Here is a 21583-nt window from a genome sequence, read left to right on the forward strand (position 1 = left end):
TTATTTATTATTTTTATTTTATGTGTATGCTTGTATTGCCTGCATGTATGTGAGTATACCTGTGTCGTGCAATGCCCACGGAGGACAGAAGAGGCTGTCGGATCCCCTGGAACTGGAGTTATAGACAGTTGTTAGCTGCCATGTGGGTGCTGGAAATTAAACCCAGGCCTTCTGCAAGAACACAGTGTTCTTAACTGCTGAGCCATCTCTCCAAGCCCAATAATAATTATTTTCACATATTATTTGCAGATAGAGAAACAGGCTCAGTGAGTTGTTACATCATGAGTTCAAGGACCCTCAGCTAGTCAGTGGAGGAATCGGTATTCATACTCCTGAATCGAGAACCCCCAGGTTAAACTTCTGGCCTATAGATACTGTCAAAGGTACCCTTTTCCTTTTTCCCGTCTATTTTTTTTTTTTTAAATCACACTGGAGATACACGTTAACAAGTGTCCTACCACTGAGCTACATCCTTAGCCACCTTTTTGCTTTCTTTCACTTTGAGACAGGATCTTATTAAGTTGTTCAGGCTGGCCTAGAGTTCTCTGCAGCCTAGGCTAGCCCTGAACATGTGTTCCTCCTGCCTCAGCCTCTGGAGTAGCTGTGATTACATGTTGTGCCACCACACCCAGCTCAAAAGTTCCATTTTCAAGAACAGATTTTTTTAAATTTTATCCTTAAATTTTATTACATTTATTTGTGTGTATGTGCACATGTGTGTTGGCATGCATGCTACACATGCATGGAGAGGTCAGAAGTTAACTTGTGGGATTTGGTTCCCTCTTTCACTAAGTATATAGGTGTCTTCATTACTTTTCTGTTGCTGTGATAGAAACACTGACCAAAGCAACTTAAGGAAGAGTTTATTTGAGCTTGCAGTTCCAAGGGGCAAGAGTCCATCATGGCAGGGAGGCATGGTGGCAGAGGTGACTGGAGGAGGAGTGGAAGCTAAAGTCTCACATCTTCAAGCAGGCATAGGAAGTGAGAGAGCAACTCGAGATCTGGCAAGGCTTAAGAACTCTAAGTCCGCCCCCAATAACATGCTTCCTTTAGCATGGCCACACCTTCTAAGACCTCCCAAAACAGTGCCACCACCTGGGGACAAAAATGTCTAAATACTTGGAGCCTATGGGGGACATTCTCATTAAAACCACCACAGTAGGTCTTGAGGATCAAACTCAGATTGTTGGGCTTGGTGGCAGGAGCCTTTTCCTGCTGAGCCATCTTGCTGGCCCCTGTGAGGACAGATTTTTAGGGGCAGGAGCTGTAGGGTATTTTTCACTGAAGTGGCTTCATTATTGCTGACAACAGAATTTCTAACCACACCATCCACCCAACACTTTCATTCAAGTAGTAGTTTGATTTCTAGTTAAGCGAGTGTCATTTGAAGAGCCAAAACCAATATAGTACCTTGACAAGACCCTGCTGATTGCTTGCAGAACTTGCATAATTACACAGCAACAAGAGCCAAGGTAAGCAGAAATTACTAATCCTACATTAAGCTCTCAAAGAGGGTCCTGGGGGCTCTCTTAACCCCCGAATTCATCATAAAAATATTTAATATTCTTAAAAATAGAAATGGTGTTTTCAGCATGGAGTGGATTTTAAATTAAACACATTTATTGGAGGAGATATTTTAAACACAACTCCTTTATGTTTCCAGGATGCCTTGGTATTGTAACTCAGTGTCACATGAAGTAGTATTCACAGCTTCAGAGGTCAGCCATTGGACATTCTGTGTGAAAAGTAACTTGCCATCTGCACTGTGGAAGCAGATGCAGTCTTAGAACATCCTTTTCTTGGGTCATAGAAATGTTAGGAAACTAGCTGATGTTTACAAACAAACTATTATTCAAAGGTTAAACAGTGCAACTTTAAAGTAGATAATACATGCTTTAAAATGTAACCAGCTTCTAAAATATAATTATGCTTAGTGAACCCAAGAGTTGAACCTGACAATTTTTTATGACCACAAGAGTATGGGCTCAGAAACCAGAGAGCCTGGTGACCACTGGAAAAGTATTTAACCTTCTAGGGCCCCAATTTCTTTGGGAAATTAGAGAAATGATGGCATCTACCTGGGAGAGCTGATGTAAGGATTAAGTAGGTCAATAGAGATCACTCATTTAGGATACTGTCTGGTATTAAGAACCCACATGCTTGAGTTATTGTAATATAAAACTGTGTTGTTATAATCTACTTTGGGCAGTGATTTAATTCCCAGTTATGAAACACTTATGCTAATTTAATCAAGTGATATAGTCAGGACCTTGAAGGCAAGTCTTCAGTTTTGCAATTAAAGTAATTTTCAAATTACTGATGTGTTGAAACTGCCCTGGGGTGGGAATAAGCTGTGCTGTCTGCTGGGGGAAGGGGCAGTGTGAGTGCTGGTTCCTTTCCAGCCACTGCTCTTGTCACTGTGGCTATTGTGATGGTTTCAGAATCAGTGCTACCCAGAATACAGGGTTATGCAGGGAAGTCTGTCATTGTAGTAATGATACAACTGTCCTAGCTGTTAAAATAGTGGCAGAAATGAATAAAAGTGTACAAATATGTTTAAGTTCCCTAGGAATGCCAGTTTTCCCGGGTCTTCTGATGATGACAGAATGTGTGTGTGTGTGTGTGTGTGTGTATAATTTTTTATGTGTATGAGTGTAATAGGGTCTTCTGATGATGACAGAATGTGTGTGTGTGTGTGTGTGTGTGTGTGTGTATAATTTTTTATGTGTATGAGTGTAATGTAGGTAGGTGTGTCATGAAGTGCCCACAGAGGTCAGAAGAGGGCATCAGATCCCCTGGAACTGGAGTTACAGATGGTTGTTAGCCTGCATGTGGGTGCTGGGAATCAAACCCATGTCCTCTGCAAGACTAGTCAGCACTCTTAACCACTGAGCTATCTCTCCAGCCCCAGAATGTTTTGTTTTGTTTTGTTTTTTTTAAGTTTCATCAGAGTTGGGCTTCGTTTAGATTCTCTGACCATTAGTGTGGTGGGAACTGGACATACCTGGACACTGAACTCATGTTTTGTATTGACCCACTTTGGAAAAGTGATTTGTTGTTGTTGCTAATGTTTTTTGCAGCTCTGCATCCTGCGCCTAGATGCTTTTTATGAGTTATCATTGTTGGAAACTCTTAAGTAAAACTAATTTTAAAAGATTAATTACAGAGCCTGGAGAGATGACTCAGCGATTAAGAGCACTTGTTGCTCTTGCAGCACCCATTTAAGGTGACTCATATCTGCCTGTAACTCCAGTTCTAGGGGATCTAATGCCCTCTTCTGGCCTCCGAAGGTACCCACACGCATGTGTACATACTCTCACACAGATGTACAAAATACAAAAATCTTTAAAATATTAATTGCATTTTTATTTGTTTATATTGTGTACTTGTGTGTATGTGTATTTGGAAATGTGTGTGCCATGGCATACATGTGGTCAGAGGACAACTTATGGAAATTAGTTCGCTCCTTCTGCCTTGTGGGCCCCTGGGATCAAATTCAAGTTGTCAGGTCTAGGTGCATTTCCTTGATGAGCTGTCTTTACAGCCAGAATATTTTTAATGAAGCTTACTTGAATCCAGTGTCCAGTGTTATCCCTTCCTTCCTTCCTTAAATTGCTTTTGTCAAGTATTTTGTCATAGCAAGGAGGATATGACATCGAGGAATCACAACATTAAACTAATTTATTAGTATTAGGACTGATACATGTACATGTAAGATTAAAAAATTTTAAGATTTATTTACATATGTATTTGTAATATGTATAAGTATTTTGCCTGCATCTAAGTGCACCACATGTGTGCAGTACCTAGAGAGGCCAGAAGAGGGCATCAGATCATCTGGAGCTGGTGTTACAGATGGGTGTTAGCATCCATGTGAGTGCTGGAAATTGAACCTTAGTCTTCTGCAAGAGCAGCCAGTGTTCTTAACTGGTGAGCCATCTCTCCCGCCCCATATATATAAGATTTTTAGCCATATCACATCATGTCTATTTCATTAATATTTCCATGAGCTATCGTTTGTGGTTTTGTGTGTGTGTGTGTTTGTGTACACGTTTGTGTACACACATGCATGTGGTGCTTGGGATCCGATTGAGGAGCATGCACATGCTAGGCAAGTGTTCTGCCACTGAGCTACACTCCCAGTCTCAATTTTTTCTCTGAATAGCTTTGGTATGTACTTTCTGTGTAAGGCATTGTAGAACCATCACACAACATGAATGAGGCTTGTTCTCAATGAACTTGCAGTCAGGTCAGCAAGTAACTTAATGCATAAGCAACTGGAATTATAGGTAGCAAGTATGTGGTGGTTTGAATGAGAATTGTCCCCCATAGGCTCCAAGTATTTGAACACTTGGGTGGTTAATGGCACTTTTTAGGAAAGGTCATGGAGCCTTCAGGAGATAGGACCTTGCTGGAAGAAGTGTGTCATTGGAGGTGGGCTTTGAGAGTTCATAGCCTGTACCACTTCCTGTATCTCTGTTTCCTGCTCATGCTTGAAAATTCAAGCTCTGAGCTCTCTTTGCTCCAACTGCCTCCTGCCACGGTGGACTTGTCCTTCTAGAACCATGAGCCCAATAAACTCTTGTATAAGTTGCCGTGGCTATGATGTTTTCTCACAGCAACAGAAAAGCAACTAATAAAAGGTAGATAGTGCCCCAGGTGAGGATTGGGTAGTCAGGAGGGAGAGAGGGATAATTTCATCTGGAGGAGAGATTTGAGCTGATTTACTATCTTGTATTATAGTTTATATTTCAGTAGTGGGATATGTGTTTGTGATGGTTGGTCTTGTACCTTGAATATTTGGATGTATTTGTGAGGAAGTTTCCAGAGAGGTGTAACTGAGGAGGGAAGGTTCATCCTGAATGTGGGTGGCACCATGCTATGGGCTGGGGGCCTGAACTGAATAAACAGAAGAAAAGGAAAAAGTAAGCTGAAGGCCAGCATCTACCTCTCTGTGCTTCCTGGCTGATGACTGCTTTGTGGCTGATGACTGCCTTGTGGTCACTGCCTCATGTTCACATTGCCACAGCTGGAGCTGCTGTCCCACTTCCTCCCCACCATCATGGACTGTACTCAAACCATGAGCCAAAGTAAACCCTTCCTTAAGTTGCTTCTGTCAGGTATTTTGTCACAGCAATGAGAAAGGTAACTGCTACAATATCATTAAAGAAAAATGCCTTAAAAGAGAAGCAAAGCATGCTTAAGGACCACTGTAAAACACGTGTGGTATTTGAGGTATAAGGAGATAAAATCCAAAATTTCCCCTGGTCCTGATGGGGCAGGCCTTGTGACCCCAGCTACTAGGGAGGCTGAGGTAGGTAGGAGGATCACAAGTTCAAGGTCAGCCAAGGAAGCCTACTGAAGAAAAAAAAAAAGATGGCTGGGCTATATCTCAGTGGTAGAGTAATGAACAGCACATATGTGTTCCTAGAAGCAAAGTAAGTCTCTTCAGCCTTGGTAATTAGTTAGAACATTACCATAACTCTGTAAGTAATCTAAACAAGTAATTTCAAAACAAAACATGTATTTTGTTGGCAGGCAGTACTCTTGTTACTACCCAGCTGATGTCTCTTGCAGTGTCTTCAGTAAACCTGTTTTGGTTTTTTTCTTTTGGTTTTAGTAAACATATTGACTCCCACCTCTTCTTCCTCTTCTTTTCCTCCCCCTCTTCCCTCCTTCATCCTCCTTCCTCCTCCTCTTTCATCCTCCTCCAAGTGCTGGATAGCTTCAGCTGTCAACACACCCAAGAAGAGGGAGTTTCGATTGAGGAATTTCCCTTAACAGATTTGCCAGTGGCCCTATCTGTGAGGCATTTTCTTAATTGCAATTGATGTGAGATGCCCAGTCCACTGTGGGCCTCACTGGGCCTGGGCTGTATAAGAAAGGTAACAGAGCAAGACAGTAAAGCATTTCTCCCTTGTCTGCTTTGGTTCCTGCCTCCAGGCTCCTGCCCTGACTTCCCTCAAAGATGGACTGTGCCTTGGAAGTGTAAGATGAAGTAAACCCTTTCCTTCCAAAGTTAGTTTTGGCCAGTGTTTTATCATAGCAACAAAAAAACCAAACTAGGACACCGGCCCCTCCCCCCTCCATCTCCCTCCTCCCCCTTCCCCCCCTCCTTCCCCCTCCTCCTTCTCCACCTGCTCCTCCCCTCTCTCCTCTTCCCCCCCCCCACTTCTTTTTGCACCTCCAGAGAGATCGGTGGCACTAGTTTTTCTTGTTAAATCACCCATGTATTTGAGGCCCTTCTGGACTCTTATAAAACTCAATGCAGAGACACTCAAGCCATCATTCCTACATGATTAACACCACTGGATAAGATCTTCTCTCACAAGAGAAGAAAGCACATGTCCCCTATAGTTGTCAATGAGTGATGGATGTGTCAGGTGGGTGGGTGTTTTGAGACTGGTTCTCATGTGTCACAGGCTGCCCTTGAATTTGATAGGTAGCTGGGGATGATCTTGAACTTAGGATCCTCCTACCTTTCACTCCGAAATGCTAGAATTACAGCCGTGCACCATCACACCTGGTTTATATGGTGCTGGGGATCAAACCTAGGGCTTTGGGGCTGGAGAGATGGCTCAGTGGTTAAGAACACTGGCTGTTCTTGCAGAAGACCCAGGTTCAAATCCCAGTACCCACATGGCAGCTAACAACTGTCTGTAACTCCAGTTCCAGGGGATCTGAAACCCTCTTCTGCCTTGCATGGCACAGTTGCATTTGCATACAGGCAGGCAATACACTCATAAAATAAAAAATAATAAAATATAAAAATAAATTAAAAAAAAAAAAAACCTAGGGCTTCGTGCATGTCAGGCAAGCACTCTGTCAACGGAGCCACCTTCCTATCCCAGGTGTCAGGGTTTGAATGTCACATATACTACTTATTTCAAGTTGTTAAAGCTGGTGACTGCTGGCAGAAATCTTGCTTAGTACCTACTATTAATTTATGGGTAAAAGTAACAAAAACACCCCTCAATTTTGTTGAGCTGTAAAGAAAGGAGCTAGGTGTTTTCTCTCTCTCTATCAACAAAGCAAGTACCACTGTCTTTTTTATATTTTATTTTATTTTATTTTATTTTATTTTATTATGTGTTTGAGTATGTTGCCCACATGTGTGTAAATGCACCCATGTTGTGCAGTGCCCAAGGAGGTCAGAAGACGGCATCAGATCCCCTGGAACTGGAGTTACATAACAGTTGTTAGCCGCCATGTCAGTGCTGGGAATCAAACCCCTGTCCTCTGCAAGAGTAATCAGTGTTCTTAATCACTGAGCCAACTCTCCAGTCCCAAGTACCACTGTTTTTATAAAGGCCAAAAGTTGTGACAAAATTTGAGGTCATTTTATGTATATACATAATTTTTTTTAATTTTTAAATTATGTGTATGTGGCAGGGGAGGGGTATATGCACATGAGTGCAGGTACCTGCAGAGTCTAGAGTGGACATCAGATCCCCTGGAGCTGGAGTTGTTACAGGTGGTTGTGAACTTCCTGATATGGGTGCAGAGAACTGAACTCAGGTCCTCTCCAAGAATACTGTGTGTGCTGAGAATCGAATCCTGGTCCTCTGCAAGATCAGCCAGTGCTCTTAACCACTGAGCCATCTTTCCAGCCCCTCATGTATATAAATTTTAACTTGAAAAAAATCTATTCAAGGTAGCACATACCTATAATACCAGCACTTTGGAAGCAAACGCAGGTGGATTGAAAGTTCAAGGCCAGCCTGGGCTACATAGCAGGACCTTATCTCAAAATTAAACTGAATTAAACTAAACTGTATCTCTGACCAAAAACATCCTATTGTTTTGTCACAAAACATAAAACTCAAAAAGCAGTTCCAGGCAGGGTCAGTCATCAGCTCCGCAGACAATAAATAAAACCAAGGGCTCAGTGGTTATGAGCACTGGCTGCTCTTGCAGAGGACATGGGTTCAGTTCCCAGCACCCACATGGCAGCTAATAACTGTCTGTAACTCCAGTTCTAGGGAATCTGACACCTTCTTCTGGCCTCCATGGGCACTTCATGAAATGGGTGCACTTACTTAACACTCTGACAATACACTCATACACATAAAATTAAAAAAATAAAATATAAAAAAAATAAAAGCAGCTAAGCAATTGTATGGAAGCAGAGCAGTAAAGACCTGTGGTATGGTGGCAGACCGCCGGGCTGCTTCTCAGGGAGCAGGAAAACAGCAGTGAGCAGGGGAAGTCAGATATCTTTTTAGGCATTTAAGTGGTTGGGTAACTTTCCATGACATAGCCTGGGCAGTTTAGCTCAGGATTGGTTGGTCCCCCAATGAGCAGAGGGACTTGCCCAGGGCTAAGTTAGATCCCACCGTTTTAGAATGTTGGGCTCTGCACCACCATTTTAGGAGCCTGCCAGGAACCTAACAGTAATGAACAGAAAATCCCATAATAATTTTCTAATAATCTAAGGTATTTACATGGCTACAAATTCCTTCGGGGTATGTTCTAAGACTCCCTAGTGGAAGCCTAAAATGCACATAGCACTACAACCTATCTACTATATATATTTTCCCCTAAGTTCCTGCCTGTGGAAAAGTTTATAGGCTATGCACAGTAAGAGATTAACCATAACAATACGACAGTAGAACAATTACAGCAATGTCATAGTTATGTAAATGTCATCTATCTCAAAATATGTGTCTTGAACTTATCTTTCGTCTCATGAGGATGTGGATTCTGTAACGCCCATGTGATTGGGTGAAGCGAATGATGCAGGCTTTGTGATATACTATTACGCTCCTTGAATACAAGTCTTGTCTGTGTCTTCCAAGTTCTGAGATTACTGGTGTGATTCTCCAAGTCTGGTATATCCAGTTACTTCTTAAACACATGCTTATCCATCCTGCTGTGTGAGCCTCATCTTTCTTCCTCTTACAGAGTTTCCCGTGCCCTATATCCCTAAGCCTTTTCCAAATTCTAGGGTATAAACTATTGCTTCTTAACTTTTCCAGAAGCTAGTAGTTTGTTTCTTGGTCCTGCAGGTCAGTTACTATCATAGTATGGAACTTCTGAGTCCCACAGGCCTGGGTTTTAGTCTCGATCTTGACACAAGCTGTCAGACTTTGCATCAATGTTAGGGAATTTTTCTGGGCCTCAGTTTCCTCATTTGTAAAACAGAAGCATAACACAATGCGAAGTAACTGACCTTCAGTAGGTGCTAATCAAATGCATGTTCTCTTTTCCATACATTTTGGGTGTAACTACTTTTAATTTTTTTAAATATTTTATTATTTTTATTTTATGTGTATTAGTGTATTTTGCCTGCATGTATGTGAGTGCATCATGTTGTGCAATGCCTCAGAGGTAACAAGAGGGCTTTGGATTCCCCTGGAACTGGAGTTAAGGATGGTTTATAGCTGCCATGTGGGTGCTGGGGATTCATATGTGTATGAATGTTTTGGCTGTATGTAGGTGCACTGTGTGTGTGCAGTGCCCACAGAGGCCAGAAGAGGGTGTTAGATTCCCTGAACGGGAGTTACAGATAGTTGTTAGCTGCTATGTGGGTGCTGGGATTTGAATCTGGGTCCTCTGCAAGAGCAGCCAGTGCTTGTAACCACTAAGCCATCTCTCCAGCCCCTTACTTTTATTCTTATGTGTATGTATGTGTGTGTGTGTGTAGGGTTGCATGTGTACAGAAGGCTAGAAGAGGGCATCGGGTCCCCTGGAGCTGTAATTACAGGTGGTTGTGAGCCACCCAATGTGCTGAGAACTGAACTTGGGGTCTCTCAAAGAGCAACAAGTGCTCTTAACCACTGGTTCATCTCTTCAGCCCCTTAATTCATTTTTAGAAAATAAAATTTTATTTTATTTATTATTGTTATGTGTATGAGAGAGTGGGCATTCATGTTCAGGTGCACATGTGGAGGCCAGAAGACAGCTTTCAGGAGTTGGTTCTCTCCTTCTACTGTGGTTTCCTGGAGCCAAACTCCGACTGTCAGGCTTGCGTGGCAAGTGTTTCGACCCACCAGCCATCTTGCTGGCCCTGTTTGTTTACTCTTCTCTTACTGTAACAAATACTTGATAAGAAGCAACTTAAGGGAAGAAGGGCTGATTTTGGCTGGTTTGAGAGGAGGCAATCCATAGTAGCCAGGAAAGCGTGGAAGGACTGTTCTGTCCAGGGTGGGAGCATGAGGCTGCTGGGTACATCGAGAATGCTGTCAAGAGCCTGGCGTAGAGGTGCATGCCTTTAATTCCAGCAATCGGTAGGCAGAGGCAGGTGAATCTCTGTGAGATCAAGGCCATCTTGGTCTACAAGGCAAGTTCTAGGCCAGTGGGGCTACAGGGAGACCAACAAAACAAAACAGAACAAAAAGAGAATGCTGTCAAGCAGCACAAGAAACCGAGAGATCTTGGGCCACAACCAGGGCGGCCATCACCTGTAAGACCTGCCCTGCGGTGACCAGTTCCTCCAGTGGGGCCCCATCTCTCAAAGATTCCACAACTTCCAAAGAGTCCCATCAGCTAGGGAACAACTGATCAAACCCATGAGCTTGTGGAGCTCATTTCACATTCTACCCATGACAGTGGGTGTTTTTAAAAAAGATAGATTCAGTCTCTACTTAACAGAATGCATGAGAGACAGAAAATGGGTGACTCCATAATTTGCTTAATTGTCAACAGCAACTGTAAAGTGCCCATCGTGTGCTCTGAGGTGCCAGTTGCTATTTGTGACATGGTTTCTGGTTTCGAGTGGCTTTCCAATTTGGGGAATGAAGCACGCAGCAGCTGGACATGGCTCAGTGCTCTCATGCAGACACAGATGGAACGAAGGGGAGGAAAATGCTTCTGTAGGGTTGTCCCAAGACTTGCTGCATAGACTGGCTGGAGTATCAAGTATGTATGAGTCTCATCTCTGAGCCAACTAGACTGTATTTGTGAACTCATAGTCCTTAAAAGTGCAAGGCTCAAAGAATAAACCAGAGCCAGATGTGGTAACTCAAACCTGTAATCCTAGCACTTGAGAGGCTGAGGCAGGAGGATTCCTGCAACCTAGAGGCCAGTGTGGACTATAGTGTAAGACTCTCAGAGAAAGAAAGAAATCTGTTCAATGTTCTCTGTAGCAAAGTACCTGCTAGCAATGTAGCCTAGGGGCGGAGTACTTGTCCAGCATGGCCCTGGGTTCAATCCCCAGCTCCAAAAAGAAAAAAAAAAAAAAAAATCCCTGGCCAGTGTATCTCAGTAAAGTAAAAATAAATGTTAAACATTTCAAAGTAGGCTAGCAAAATACAGTATATCCCATAGGTACTAAAATGAAAATGGCAAAGTACGCTGTGGAAGTAAAATAAAAAATGTGCTTATAGATAGGAGTCTACGCACTTTCTGTTATTCAGTATGCTAAGCTTACTTCTTCCCCACTGTTGTCAGATGCAGAAACTGGTTATGGCCACTGTAGAGCTCAGAGGTATAAGTCTTAGCCAGTCTGTACTGTTGTGATAGCTAGTGTTAGCTCTCGACAGGCTCCAGAATCACTGGGAGGTGGGTCTCTGGGCATGTCTATGGGGGATTATCTTTATTGCACTAATTGGGGTGGGAAGGCCTGCCCACTGTGGGTGGCACCATTCCCTGGCTGGGTCCTTGGGTAGAGGACTGGTTGCTAAGCTGCATGCATGCGTCCATCCATTCATTACTCTACTGCTTCACTGTGGATGCAGTGCGACTAGCTGCCTCAAGCTTGTTTGCTTCTATCACCTTTGCAGGCTCCATACTGTAAAGATACCTGGGAACACATAACTTGATCTACACAGAGTGAGGAAAAGGTTTTGAGAACAGCACATAATATTGCACATAATATCTGTGTTTGAGGCACTGGGGATCAAACCAAGGGTCTGGTGCATGTTAAGTAAGCTCTTTACCCTGGGCCATATCCCCAGCCCGCTTTTTAAAAATTTTGATAAGGCGTCTCTACCCAGACTGGTCTTGAACTCACTCTGTAGCCCAGGTTAGCCTCGAACTTGTGATCCTCTTGTGTACATGCTAACAGCTCTGTCTAGGCTATTTATGTTAATTGAAATCTTAGTGAATAGTTTAGGGCCTTATCCTAGCCATTTTCTCTTTAGAATATTCCATCACTAGGAGCATGGACTATTCATTTTCTTTCCTGTCTTCTGATCTACATTGTGTCCACAACCACACTTCCCATCAACCTTTGCATTTTTCTTCTTCCTAAAATTCCTAGATGCCCAACTCAGGCACCAGCTTGACCCTGCTGCTTGGTAACTAAGCAGCTGAGAGATTTTAATCTGCAGGCTCTGAGGGGACACCAGAGCTAGAGAACTGTGTACTGAGTATGACAGCTTGGATCTGGAATGTTCCCTACAGGCCCATGTTTCAGAGCCTTGGTCTCCAGCTGGTGTGACTTGGAAAAAGTGGAATCTTTAAGATGTGGGGCTGAGAGGGAGGTTTTAGGGCATTGGAGGCAGACCTTGAGCTTCCTTTTTTTTTTTTTTTTCTCACTTCTGTCCATGAAGGAAGTGACTTTTGCCTTCCCACAGGCAACGACCCCACCATGATTTGCTGCCTTAGTACTGAAGGGAACCTATGAAACCAGGAGACAGGGTCTCCCTCTGCAGTCCTGGCCAACTTGGAACTCCCCATGTAGATTAGGCTGCCCTTGAACGTACAGTGGCCTTCCCACCTCTGCTTCCTGAATGCTGGGATTTACAAGCTTCTGCCACCACACCTGGCTAATCTTGCTTTATAAGTCGATCATTTCAGGTATGGTACCATGACGAACAACTTGACCTGCTCTAACTCACCGCTCAACTTTGAAGGGTTGGAAAGGAGGCTTCTGTAGTCAACATTTGAAAACGTTGAGTGAAACAAAGTTAAACAAGTCTCCGCCTCACTCCCCACCACCCACCCTCCTTGGGATCTAGCACGTGCCATTTTTCCAAACGCCTTTCCCCACAAAGAAAAACCATGGAAGAAGATTGATTTCAGACACTTCTGTGTAGGGATCTTTCTCGATCATCCCAGTCAGCGGTTACTGCAGCACTTCATGGCGCCCCTCGTGTATCGTAGGATTTCCAGTCCACTTTCAGAGACTGATGAGTTGAGGGTTAAGACCTTAGCATGCACTGGAATGTAGGTGTGGCTTCCTTAGACTTTTGTTTTTCTAGCCCCTCCCCCGCCTCCTTCAGCCACAACACTGTTTCAGAATATTGACTTGGAGGCAGAACCCAGGACAGAACTGAACCACTTTAATAACAAAACTGTGAGAAATTCAATTTCCCAGGGAAATTTCAGGCAAGAGCAGAGCCGTGGTAAATGCTGCATGGGAAAAAGATGAAAGAAGGAACAGAAAACAAACAAACAAACACATGGTGACCCTGCTGAAAAGAAGAAGGGAAAATAGAACAGCTCAATTGGAAAATTGAAGCTGTTTATTATGGGGGAGGGGCAACATAAACCTGTACTTTGGTTTTCATTGTGAAATTTATTGTTATTTGTTTTGTTTGTTATTGAGACAGGGTCTCTCTATGGCCCAGCTCGCCTGGAGCTCACTAGGCAGACCAGGCTGGCCCCCATATCACAGAGATCTGCCTGCCTCTGCCTCCAGAGTGCTGGGATTAAAGCCGTGCAGCACGACACCCAGCTTCATTGTGAAATCTTAATGATGTTCCTTGACCTGCAGTGTCTGAGTGTTGATGCTGAGTGGATTCAGCGTGGGGTGGGGTGGTTGGGGGACACTGTAGCTGGCAGGGGGAGCTGTTATCCTTGTGGCATCATTACTTACATCATACTCACTTGGTCACTGCAGACGTGTGCAGGTCAGCCTTTCATAGTCTCTGGTTCTGCATTCTTAATTCAACCAATGATAGACTGAAATATTAGGAAAAGAGTTGTATCTGTTTGGAACATACACAGACTCCTTGCTTGTCACCTCTTACACCTCCCTGAACCATATAGCATGACAGCTATTTACATAGCATTTGCATTGTACTAGGTATTAAAGTCATCTAGAGATGACCTGAAGTGTGTGGGGGAATGTGTGTAGGTCATACAAATTCTATACCATTTATATAAGAGACTTGAGATTTGTGGATACCCAGAGGATACTGAGGGATCTCTCTCTCTCTCTCTCTCTCTCTCTCTCTCTCTCTCTCTCTCTCTCTCTCTCCCCCCTCGTTACCATAGATATGAGAGACGTGAGAGTTGGTGATACACAGAGAAGAGAGAGTGAGCGCTCTCTCTCTCTCTCTCTCTCTCTCTCTCTCTCTCTCTCACACACACACACACACACACACACACACACACTTATTTTTGAGAAAGGGTCTCATGTAACCCAGGCTCACTCACTGTATAGCTGAGGCTAGCCTTGACTTCCTCATTTTTCTGCTTCCACCTTCCAAGTGCTGGGATTATGGGTATGCACCACTGAGCCCAGTAACAACTATGTTTATTGGGTAAATAAATAAATGAATGGATTTTAAAGTAGAAGCAGCAGATAAGGGTTTGAGAAAAGACTAGCCTTCAGCCATTGATGGGACAGATTGCTAAGTCAAGCAGAGACAAAGGCTTGCTAGGTGTTTGATGAACAGCCAGTCACTGCTCAGTGGGAAAGGCACTGTGCTATTGTCAGAGTGCTCTTCCAAAGAAGAAACTACAGAAGGAATTGCAGCTCTGGGCCTTGATGTGGGAAGATGCCTTTGATTATAAATATCCGACTTCTAGATTCCAAATTCCCTGTCCTCGGGATAAGCAGACAACAGCAAAATACAAAGATACACACCTCTCCGTTCTCTGTTAGAATGCTCTCTTGCCCTGGTTTCTATAAACACATTAGACAAAGCATGCCACTAAGTTACCTCTATGTTGTGTTCAAGTTGCCACTGTATCTTGGGTTCTCTGCACAGTATATCCCAGTCGTGTCCCATTTGGGGTTGAAAAAGACTACCACGAGAGCTTTGTTTCTTCCCATATGAGAGTCCTTGAAAGCCAGGCAGCATCTTGAAAGGAGGACAGCTGGGACTTGGGGAGATGGCTCAATGGTTAACAGTATTGGCTGCTCTCGCAGAGGACTCAGGTTCAGTTCCCAGCAACCACATGGCAGCTAACAACCATTCGTAACTCCAGTTCCAGGGGAGTCCGATGCCCTTTGCAAGCATTGCACGACATGGGTGTACTTACGTATATGCAGACAAGCAGACAATACACTCATGCACATAAAATGAAAATAATAAAGAAAAATTTTTTAAAAGATTGAGACTTAGTGTAAACTTGGCACTGTGGTCACTAATCCACAGTTAATGCTTCTGAGCTGAGCTGCCCATCAGAAACACACTCAATGTGGTGTAGTAATGCTGACCAACTCAAGAACAGAGAGCTTCATCTTACAATGGTTGGACTTAATGATGGTTTATAAGAGATACATATTCAATAGAAACTGTACTTTAAAATTTTCTTTTATGTGTGTGTACATGCATGGAGGTGCATGTGTGTGTGAGTGCATGTGTGTGAGTGCATGTGGAGGCCAGGGGGCAACCTTGGGTATTGTTCCTCAGGCTTCATCTACCCTTTTTTGAGAGAGTCTCTCACTGCCCTGGAGCTCATTGAGTAGGGTAGGCTGGCTAGCCAGTGACCCCCAGTGATCAACTTGTCTCTGCCTTGATAGTGTTGGAATTACAGTGTGTGTTACCGTGCCCAGCTTTTTAAAAATGTGGATTTCAGGCATTGAACTCAGTTCCTCATGTTGTAGGGTGAACACTTTACTGAGCTATCTCCCAAGCTCTGGAAACTGCCCTTCTAATTTTGACTTTGGCTTTTTTCCCAGGCTAGTGTAGTCCTTTCTGGCAATGCGAGGTAGCAGTAGTGAGCGCTCCCCATCAGCTCTGCCAGACAAGGGAAACAATACAGTGTTCCATCTTTTTATTTATCTATTGTTTTTATTTCTTACATATGTACATGTGTGTCTCTGTGTGGGTATGTCACATGAGCACAGGTGCTTGCAGAGGCCAAAGGGGTCATTGGGTCCCCTAGAGCTGGAGTTACAAAAGATTGTGAGCCTCCAGACATGGGTGCTGGGAATTGAACTTGGGTCCTGTGAAAAAGTGATAAATGCTCTTAACAGCTGAGCTATCGCTGTAGTCCCTTACTGTGTTTTAAATCTATGATGTTGGGTTGTTCCTTCAGAGCATCCTCAACTTAGGATATTTTCAACTTCTAATACTTTTAACTATGAGGAATTTATTAGGCTATAACCGTGTTTGTTGTAAATAGAGGAGATTTGATCATGCCCTTTGGAACGACCTGGCCTGATACTTCTTATTTGTCACTAACAGTGCCCTTTATTTGCACAGTTAATGCACAATTATGCCTGCACAATGCCTGCTCTTTCTAGACTCACGTCTGGTAGATCTGTAAAATGAGATGCTCTTGATCACCAAGGTGATGAATCTTGTCATGTTTCCACTCAGGAGACTTTATGCTTCTTGGAAGAAAGCTTGGCTGATACATCTCTGTTGTCCCAGTGACTTCATATTTAGGTATTCCTACAGCATTGCTGCATGTTAAAATGCATTTTCTCCGAACTATCCCTTGGCCCCAGAAGAAGAGTGGGGAAGAGTTTCATTTTCCTTGCAGGAGTTTTCCTGGGGTTCTGAGATGCTGTAATAGTTGGTGGAAGCAGATAATTTAATGTAGATAGTTTAGTATTTGATTATTAATTTAGTAGCATTTTGTTAAGCTCCTACCCCACAGCAAGCACCATTCCAAGCAATGGGGATTTTTATTTGTGTCAATCTAGATAGAAAAAGTTGCCCCATACAGGAGGCATGCTGACAACAGTAAACACATATGCATACACACGTGCACCTACATAAACAAGGAAGCAGCAGAGATGTTGAAAGGAAGTGATGTGACAGATGGCTGGGTGGTCCAGAAAAGCATCTTCTAGGAGTCACAGCCATTTAAAGTCTGAGTTGGAGGGAGTCATTGAAAGCAGAGGCTAGAACACCGTTGCCAGCAGGAATGCTAGTGCCATCACCCAGGGGTCATCAGAAAGCCTGGCCTGGTCCACAGGCAGAAGGAAAGCCACTATCATGGCATCTTGGGGAAGGCAAGTGAGGAGCTGGTTAGGGTCAGTACCGTTGAGTCCTGCCTCCACCCTACACTTCTGTGTCTCAGGCCAAGGCTAACACTGTGTCTTCTCTTCTTCAGACGACTTCGCAGAGGAGGAGGAGGTGCAGTCCTTCGGTTACAAGAGGTTTGGTGAGTCCAAACAAAGCTCTGTTCCTTCTCACTCAGTCTGGGACATAGTAACAGACCTTTAGTGACCCCAGCAAGTAACAAGATGGTTGGTGGCCCCTTGACACATGTGAACATTTGGGGCTTTGTGGTCCACTTGTGGTTGGAAATTGAGTTTCAATGTAACAGGATGATTGCACAACTTCTAAGGTTAGTGGAACAGGAGCTGCACTCAGGCAAAGGGAAGTGATTCGATGTTTATGGGTCTGCTGAATACAGACAGCTCACTAGGTAAATAAGTTGGGAAGGGTAAATCTGTGATGAGAAAGGAGCAAAAAATGTGGTATGTTCTGGTGTTTATAAATCAGCTTTTCCTCTGTGTCTGTTCCCCAGACCTTATAAGTTAGTGTTACATAAATTAGTATTAGTGGATGAGTGGGAGGGAGACTTCTCCCAGGAACGCAAGTGCACACGTGCACTTGGGTAACAGCCCCCAAAGGTTTCAACATCTGCATTCCTAGAACCTGAGTGTTATAAGACAAAAGGGATCAGATATGATTAAGTTGAAGAGCTTGAGACATGATCCAAGGGGGTCCAAACTGTCACCACAGATATCCTTATGAGAAAGAGGCACAGAGAGAAAGAAGGCATGTGATTATGACAGAAAGAATTGGAAAGGCCTTCAAGTCCAGAAACTCTGGTGACTTCTAGAAGCTTAAAAAAGCAAGGGAATGAATTCTTCCTTTAAGATCTCCTGAGGGAGAACAACCCATCTGACTCCTTTATTTCAGCCAACTGAAGCTGACTTCAGATTTTGGCCTCTAGAACTGAAAGAGGAGAAACTTGTAATTTTTTTTTTTTCCAGCCACCGTTTTGTGGTAACCTGTTACAGCAGCCATAGGGAACTAATACTTCCCCCTCTGCCTCCCAGGCTAGTGCATTGTGATCTTTGCTTGGACCTGCTTCCCAGGCTCTTCAGTGTGGCTGAGAGATGCCAGTAAAACATTGCAGTTTCGAAGACAGTTCAAGGGAACAGCTTGTTTTGTGCCTTGATCATAGGCAAAACAGAGAGACAGAGACAGAGACGTGCGCGTGCAAGAAAGAGAGAGAGAGAGAGAAAGAGAGAATATGAATGGAAGAGAATGAGTCGTCTTCTCATTGCTTAAAAACATCCTGGCTGGATAAAGTTAACAACCCCCAGCTGCTCTGGCTCTGTCATTGTTTTAGCATTTTTTTTTTTTTTCCAATCTGGAAACACACTTCTGTTTCTTTCTGAGAAAAGAAGCAGGACTTTAACATGGGAATGCAGCCACACCAGCCCACAGTTTTTCATTCATGCCCAACAGAGCAGCCTAGACCTAGTCCTTCTCTCTTCCTGTCCCTCACACAGGGACATGTTTCTGGATTGTACTCTGTGTTGTTCTGATTTCCTTGGGGTGAGTCACTAGAAGGAGAGGTAGGATTGAAGATGAACCTGGGGATTACAAAGGACAGCAAATTACATAGACCAGGAAGCACTGGAAAATAAATGTTGAGATGTCTGTATATCCTGGAAATCAATAGACACGTGAAGAAACGAGAGGTTTGGGTTTTTTTTTTTGTTTGTTTGTTTTTTTAAATTCTTTGAGATGAGGTCTCATGGTGCCCAAGCTGGCCTCAAAACTTCCTATGTAGTTGAGATTGGTTTTGAGCCTAGCATCACGTTGCCTCCACCACCCAGGAGCTGGGATTACAGCTGTGTGTCAACATGTCTGGCTGAGAAAACATTCCTTTACATAGAATGACTGACTTGGGTGCCATGGTGCATGCCAGTAATTCCAGCTACTTCTGAGGCTGAGGCAGGAGGATCACAAGTTCAAGACCTGTCTGGCAACATAGTACGACCCTGACTCAATCTAGAGAGTTAAAACAAAGATGTAGGGATATAGCTCACCATCAGAGCCCTTGGCTAGCATTCTTGGGGACCTAGGTGCAATCCCCAGTGCTGCAAAATAGATAAATAAAATTTTTTGTAAGTCACGTGATTAACAGTGATATCGAGAGACAACTTTAGTAAATTTTATGACCATCTTACTACTTAGGTGGGTGGGGAGTTGGGTGAGAAAGCAAAACAGTACACTGCCAAAAGGGTTTTAATTTATGGGGTTAAGTTATACTTGGGAAACGCCAACTGGTGACTCAGAGGAGACATGGTGAGAACTTAAAACTGTTGGGAGAGCATAAACAGAGAGACAGGAAATGAAGGCTACCAGGCAGTGCAAGCAGAAGACTGGGCCCAAGTTAAAGTGGGAAACCTTGGGCTAAGTATAAAAGATGTTCCTGGCCAGGTGTGGTGGCGCACGCCTTTAATCCCAGCACTCAGGAGGCAGAGGCAGGCAGATCTCTGTGAGTTCAAGGCCAGCCTGGTCTACATAGTGAGTTCTAGGACAGCTGGGGCTACAGGGAGACCCTGTCTCAAAAAAGACCAAAAAAAAAAAAAAAAAAAAAAAAGTTCATGAGCCAGATGTGATGGTGCTTGCCTATTATCCCAGCACTTGGAAGGTAGAGGCAGGAAGATCATGAGTTCAAGGTCATCCTCAGCTACACAGTGAATTTGAGGCCATTCTGGACTATATGAGACCCTGTGTCAAAACAGACAAAAAAGCAAACCAACCAATAAATAAATAAAGGAGAAAAGATGATCTAGATGTTGGTAATTCTTGGATTGTTTCTAAGCAAAGTGATGCTATTCAGCCTTGGGCTAAAGTAGAAATTTGCGAATGGAACCATGGTTGAGCTTAACTTGGCTTTTCATTCTACACATACAGGAAGTAAAGTCTATATAGATTAGGTTCTTAAGTTAGTTAGCTGGGGGGCCATTTAGAGGATTCTGGGTCTTCTCTCAGCCTAGTGTTGAGGGATAGGCTCTCTCAGGAGGGTGAGGCAACTTCTGTGCCTGGCCTCGGGTACCTCAGTGTGGGCTGCCTGCCCAATCTAGTCCCACTGGTGAGACTTGGCCACTTTAAAAAATATGTATATTTCATTTATTATTTTTATATTGTGTGTATGAGTGTATTGCCTGCATGTATGTGAGTGTGTCACGCATTGCCGAGGAGGTCAGAAGAGAGTTTCGGATTCCCTGGAACTGGAGTTAAGGACGGTTCCTAGCTGTCATGTGGGTGCTGGGAATCGAACCCGGGTCCTCTGCAAGAGCAGTCATTGCTCTTAACCACTGAGCCATCTCTCCAGCCCCTCGGTCCCTAATTCTTAAAGAAGGTAAGTAGGTTTTCAGTCTGGTTCCTGAATCCAGTAGCCCTAACGCTCATTCCTTCATGTATGGCCAGATTTGAACTGTTATAGGAAGACTCAGTTCCTTCTGTGCAGTAGGTTGGTGGTAGGGTGGGAGGTGTCAGGCGTGTACAGGTGGGGCAGCCCGCTGGGCCCTGCACCTGGCTAGAAACCAGTTACTTAGACTCTGAGCCTCACATGCTGCCTTTGTCCCATAAGCAAATAACACCTGGTAGGGTAGAGAAGTCTCAGGGCTTTGGTGAGACTAAGAGAGATTCCAGATGGACAAGTGCTTTGAAGATGCTTGTACTATAAAAACCTGAGGCTGCATTATGATTCGCATGAGATTTGGGGCCCTTAACAGTCCCTAGACATTTTGGCACAACCACTTCAGAATATCTGAGTCTGAGACTTCATTCCTAAGGAGCCAGGAAGGTATGATTTACCTCTGAACATGACCACAGCGCTGGTTTTTATTTTTGTAAAAGTAAATTGGATACCATAAAGCATTTAGCTATTGTCTAATTTTAGGCGTGTCTTGATTATGTAAATAGAATAAACACAACTTCAATTTGACTGTACAGATGAGCTGGGGTTAATTATCCTCAGGACAAAGGGACCAGTGTAGCAACCCATTACAGGTAGGTTTGTTTCCAATGTTGTTCATACATAATTATTCAGGAGCATTGCTGTATAAGGTCAGGACTGTTTACATCTAGTGTGCACTATAGGGTTTTAATGCAGTCATCCTTTGTTTATTCAGAAACTCATTATTTCATTTTAGTTTCAAAAAGGTCTTCTATTTTCCTTCAAACTTTTTATATGTCAAAGTTGTTAACCCCATTCCCAAAGTTCTGGGCAGGTGTCTAAGAGTTAAGTCTGACGGTTATTGTCACTAATTTCTTCCTGTGACAAAAGCTTCAATGAGGGAAACTTTGAAGAGTTAATTAAGTGAGCATTTTCAAGCTTCAATCAGGCTTTGTGGGTCAGTATTTCTTGGCCTCAGTCTGCAGAGCTAATTGAGGTGTAACTATGGTTACAGTTTGATAGAGTTCCTTTTTTGAAGCATAAGTTTCTAGTCTATTAATTGTGTGTGTGTGTGTTA

The 21583-nt window shown here is 43.5% G+C and overlaps 1 protein-coding gene across 2 annotated transcripts in view; it reads left to right on the plus strand.

Annotated features, from left to right (window-relative positions):
- Colec12 (collectin subfamily member 12) overlaps window positions 1–21583 on the plus strand; it is a 200782-nt gene that overhangs the window by 16428 nt on the left and 162771 nt on the right. Inside the window, exon 2 of one of the 2 annotated variants that reach the window (XM_008826958.3) lies at window positions 17185–17235. The exons of the other annotated variant lie outside the window; for it this stretch is intronic. Within the exon in view, the coding sequence (XP_008825180.1) occupies window positions 17185–17235 (51 nt within the window). The remainder of the gene's footprint in view (window positions 1–17184; window positions 17236–21583) is intronic. 2 annotated transcript variants of the gene reach the window in all.

Source organism: Nannospalax galili, unplaced genomic scaffold, assembly GCF_000622305.1.
Source record: "Nannospalax galili isolate Female #2095 unplaced genomic scaffold, S.galili_v1.0 scaffold511, whole genome shotgun sequence".
In the NCBI taxonomy this organism is placed as follows: Eukaryota; Metazoa; Chordata; class Mammalia; order Rodentia; family Spalacidae; genus Nannospalax; species Nannospalax galili.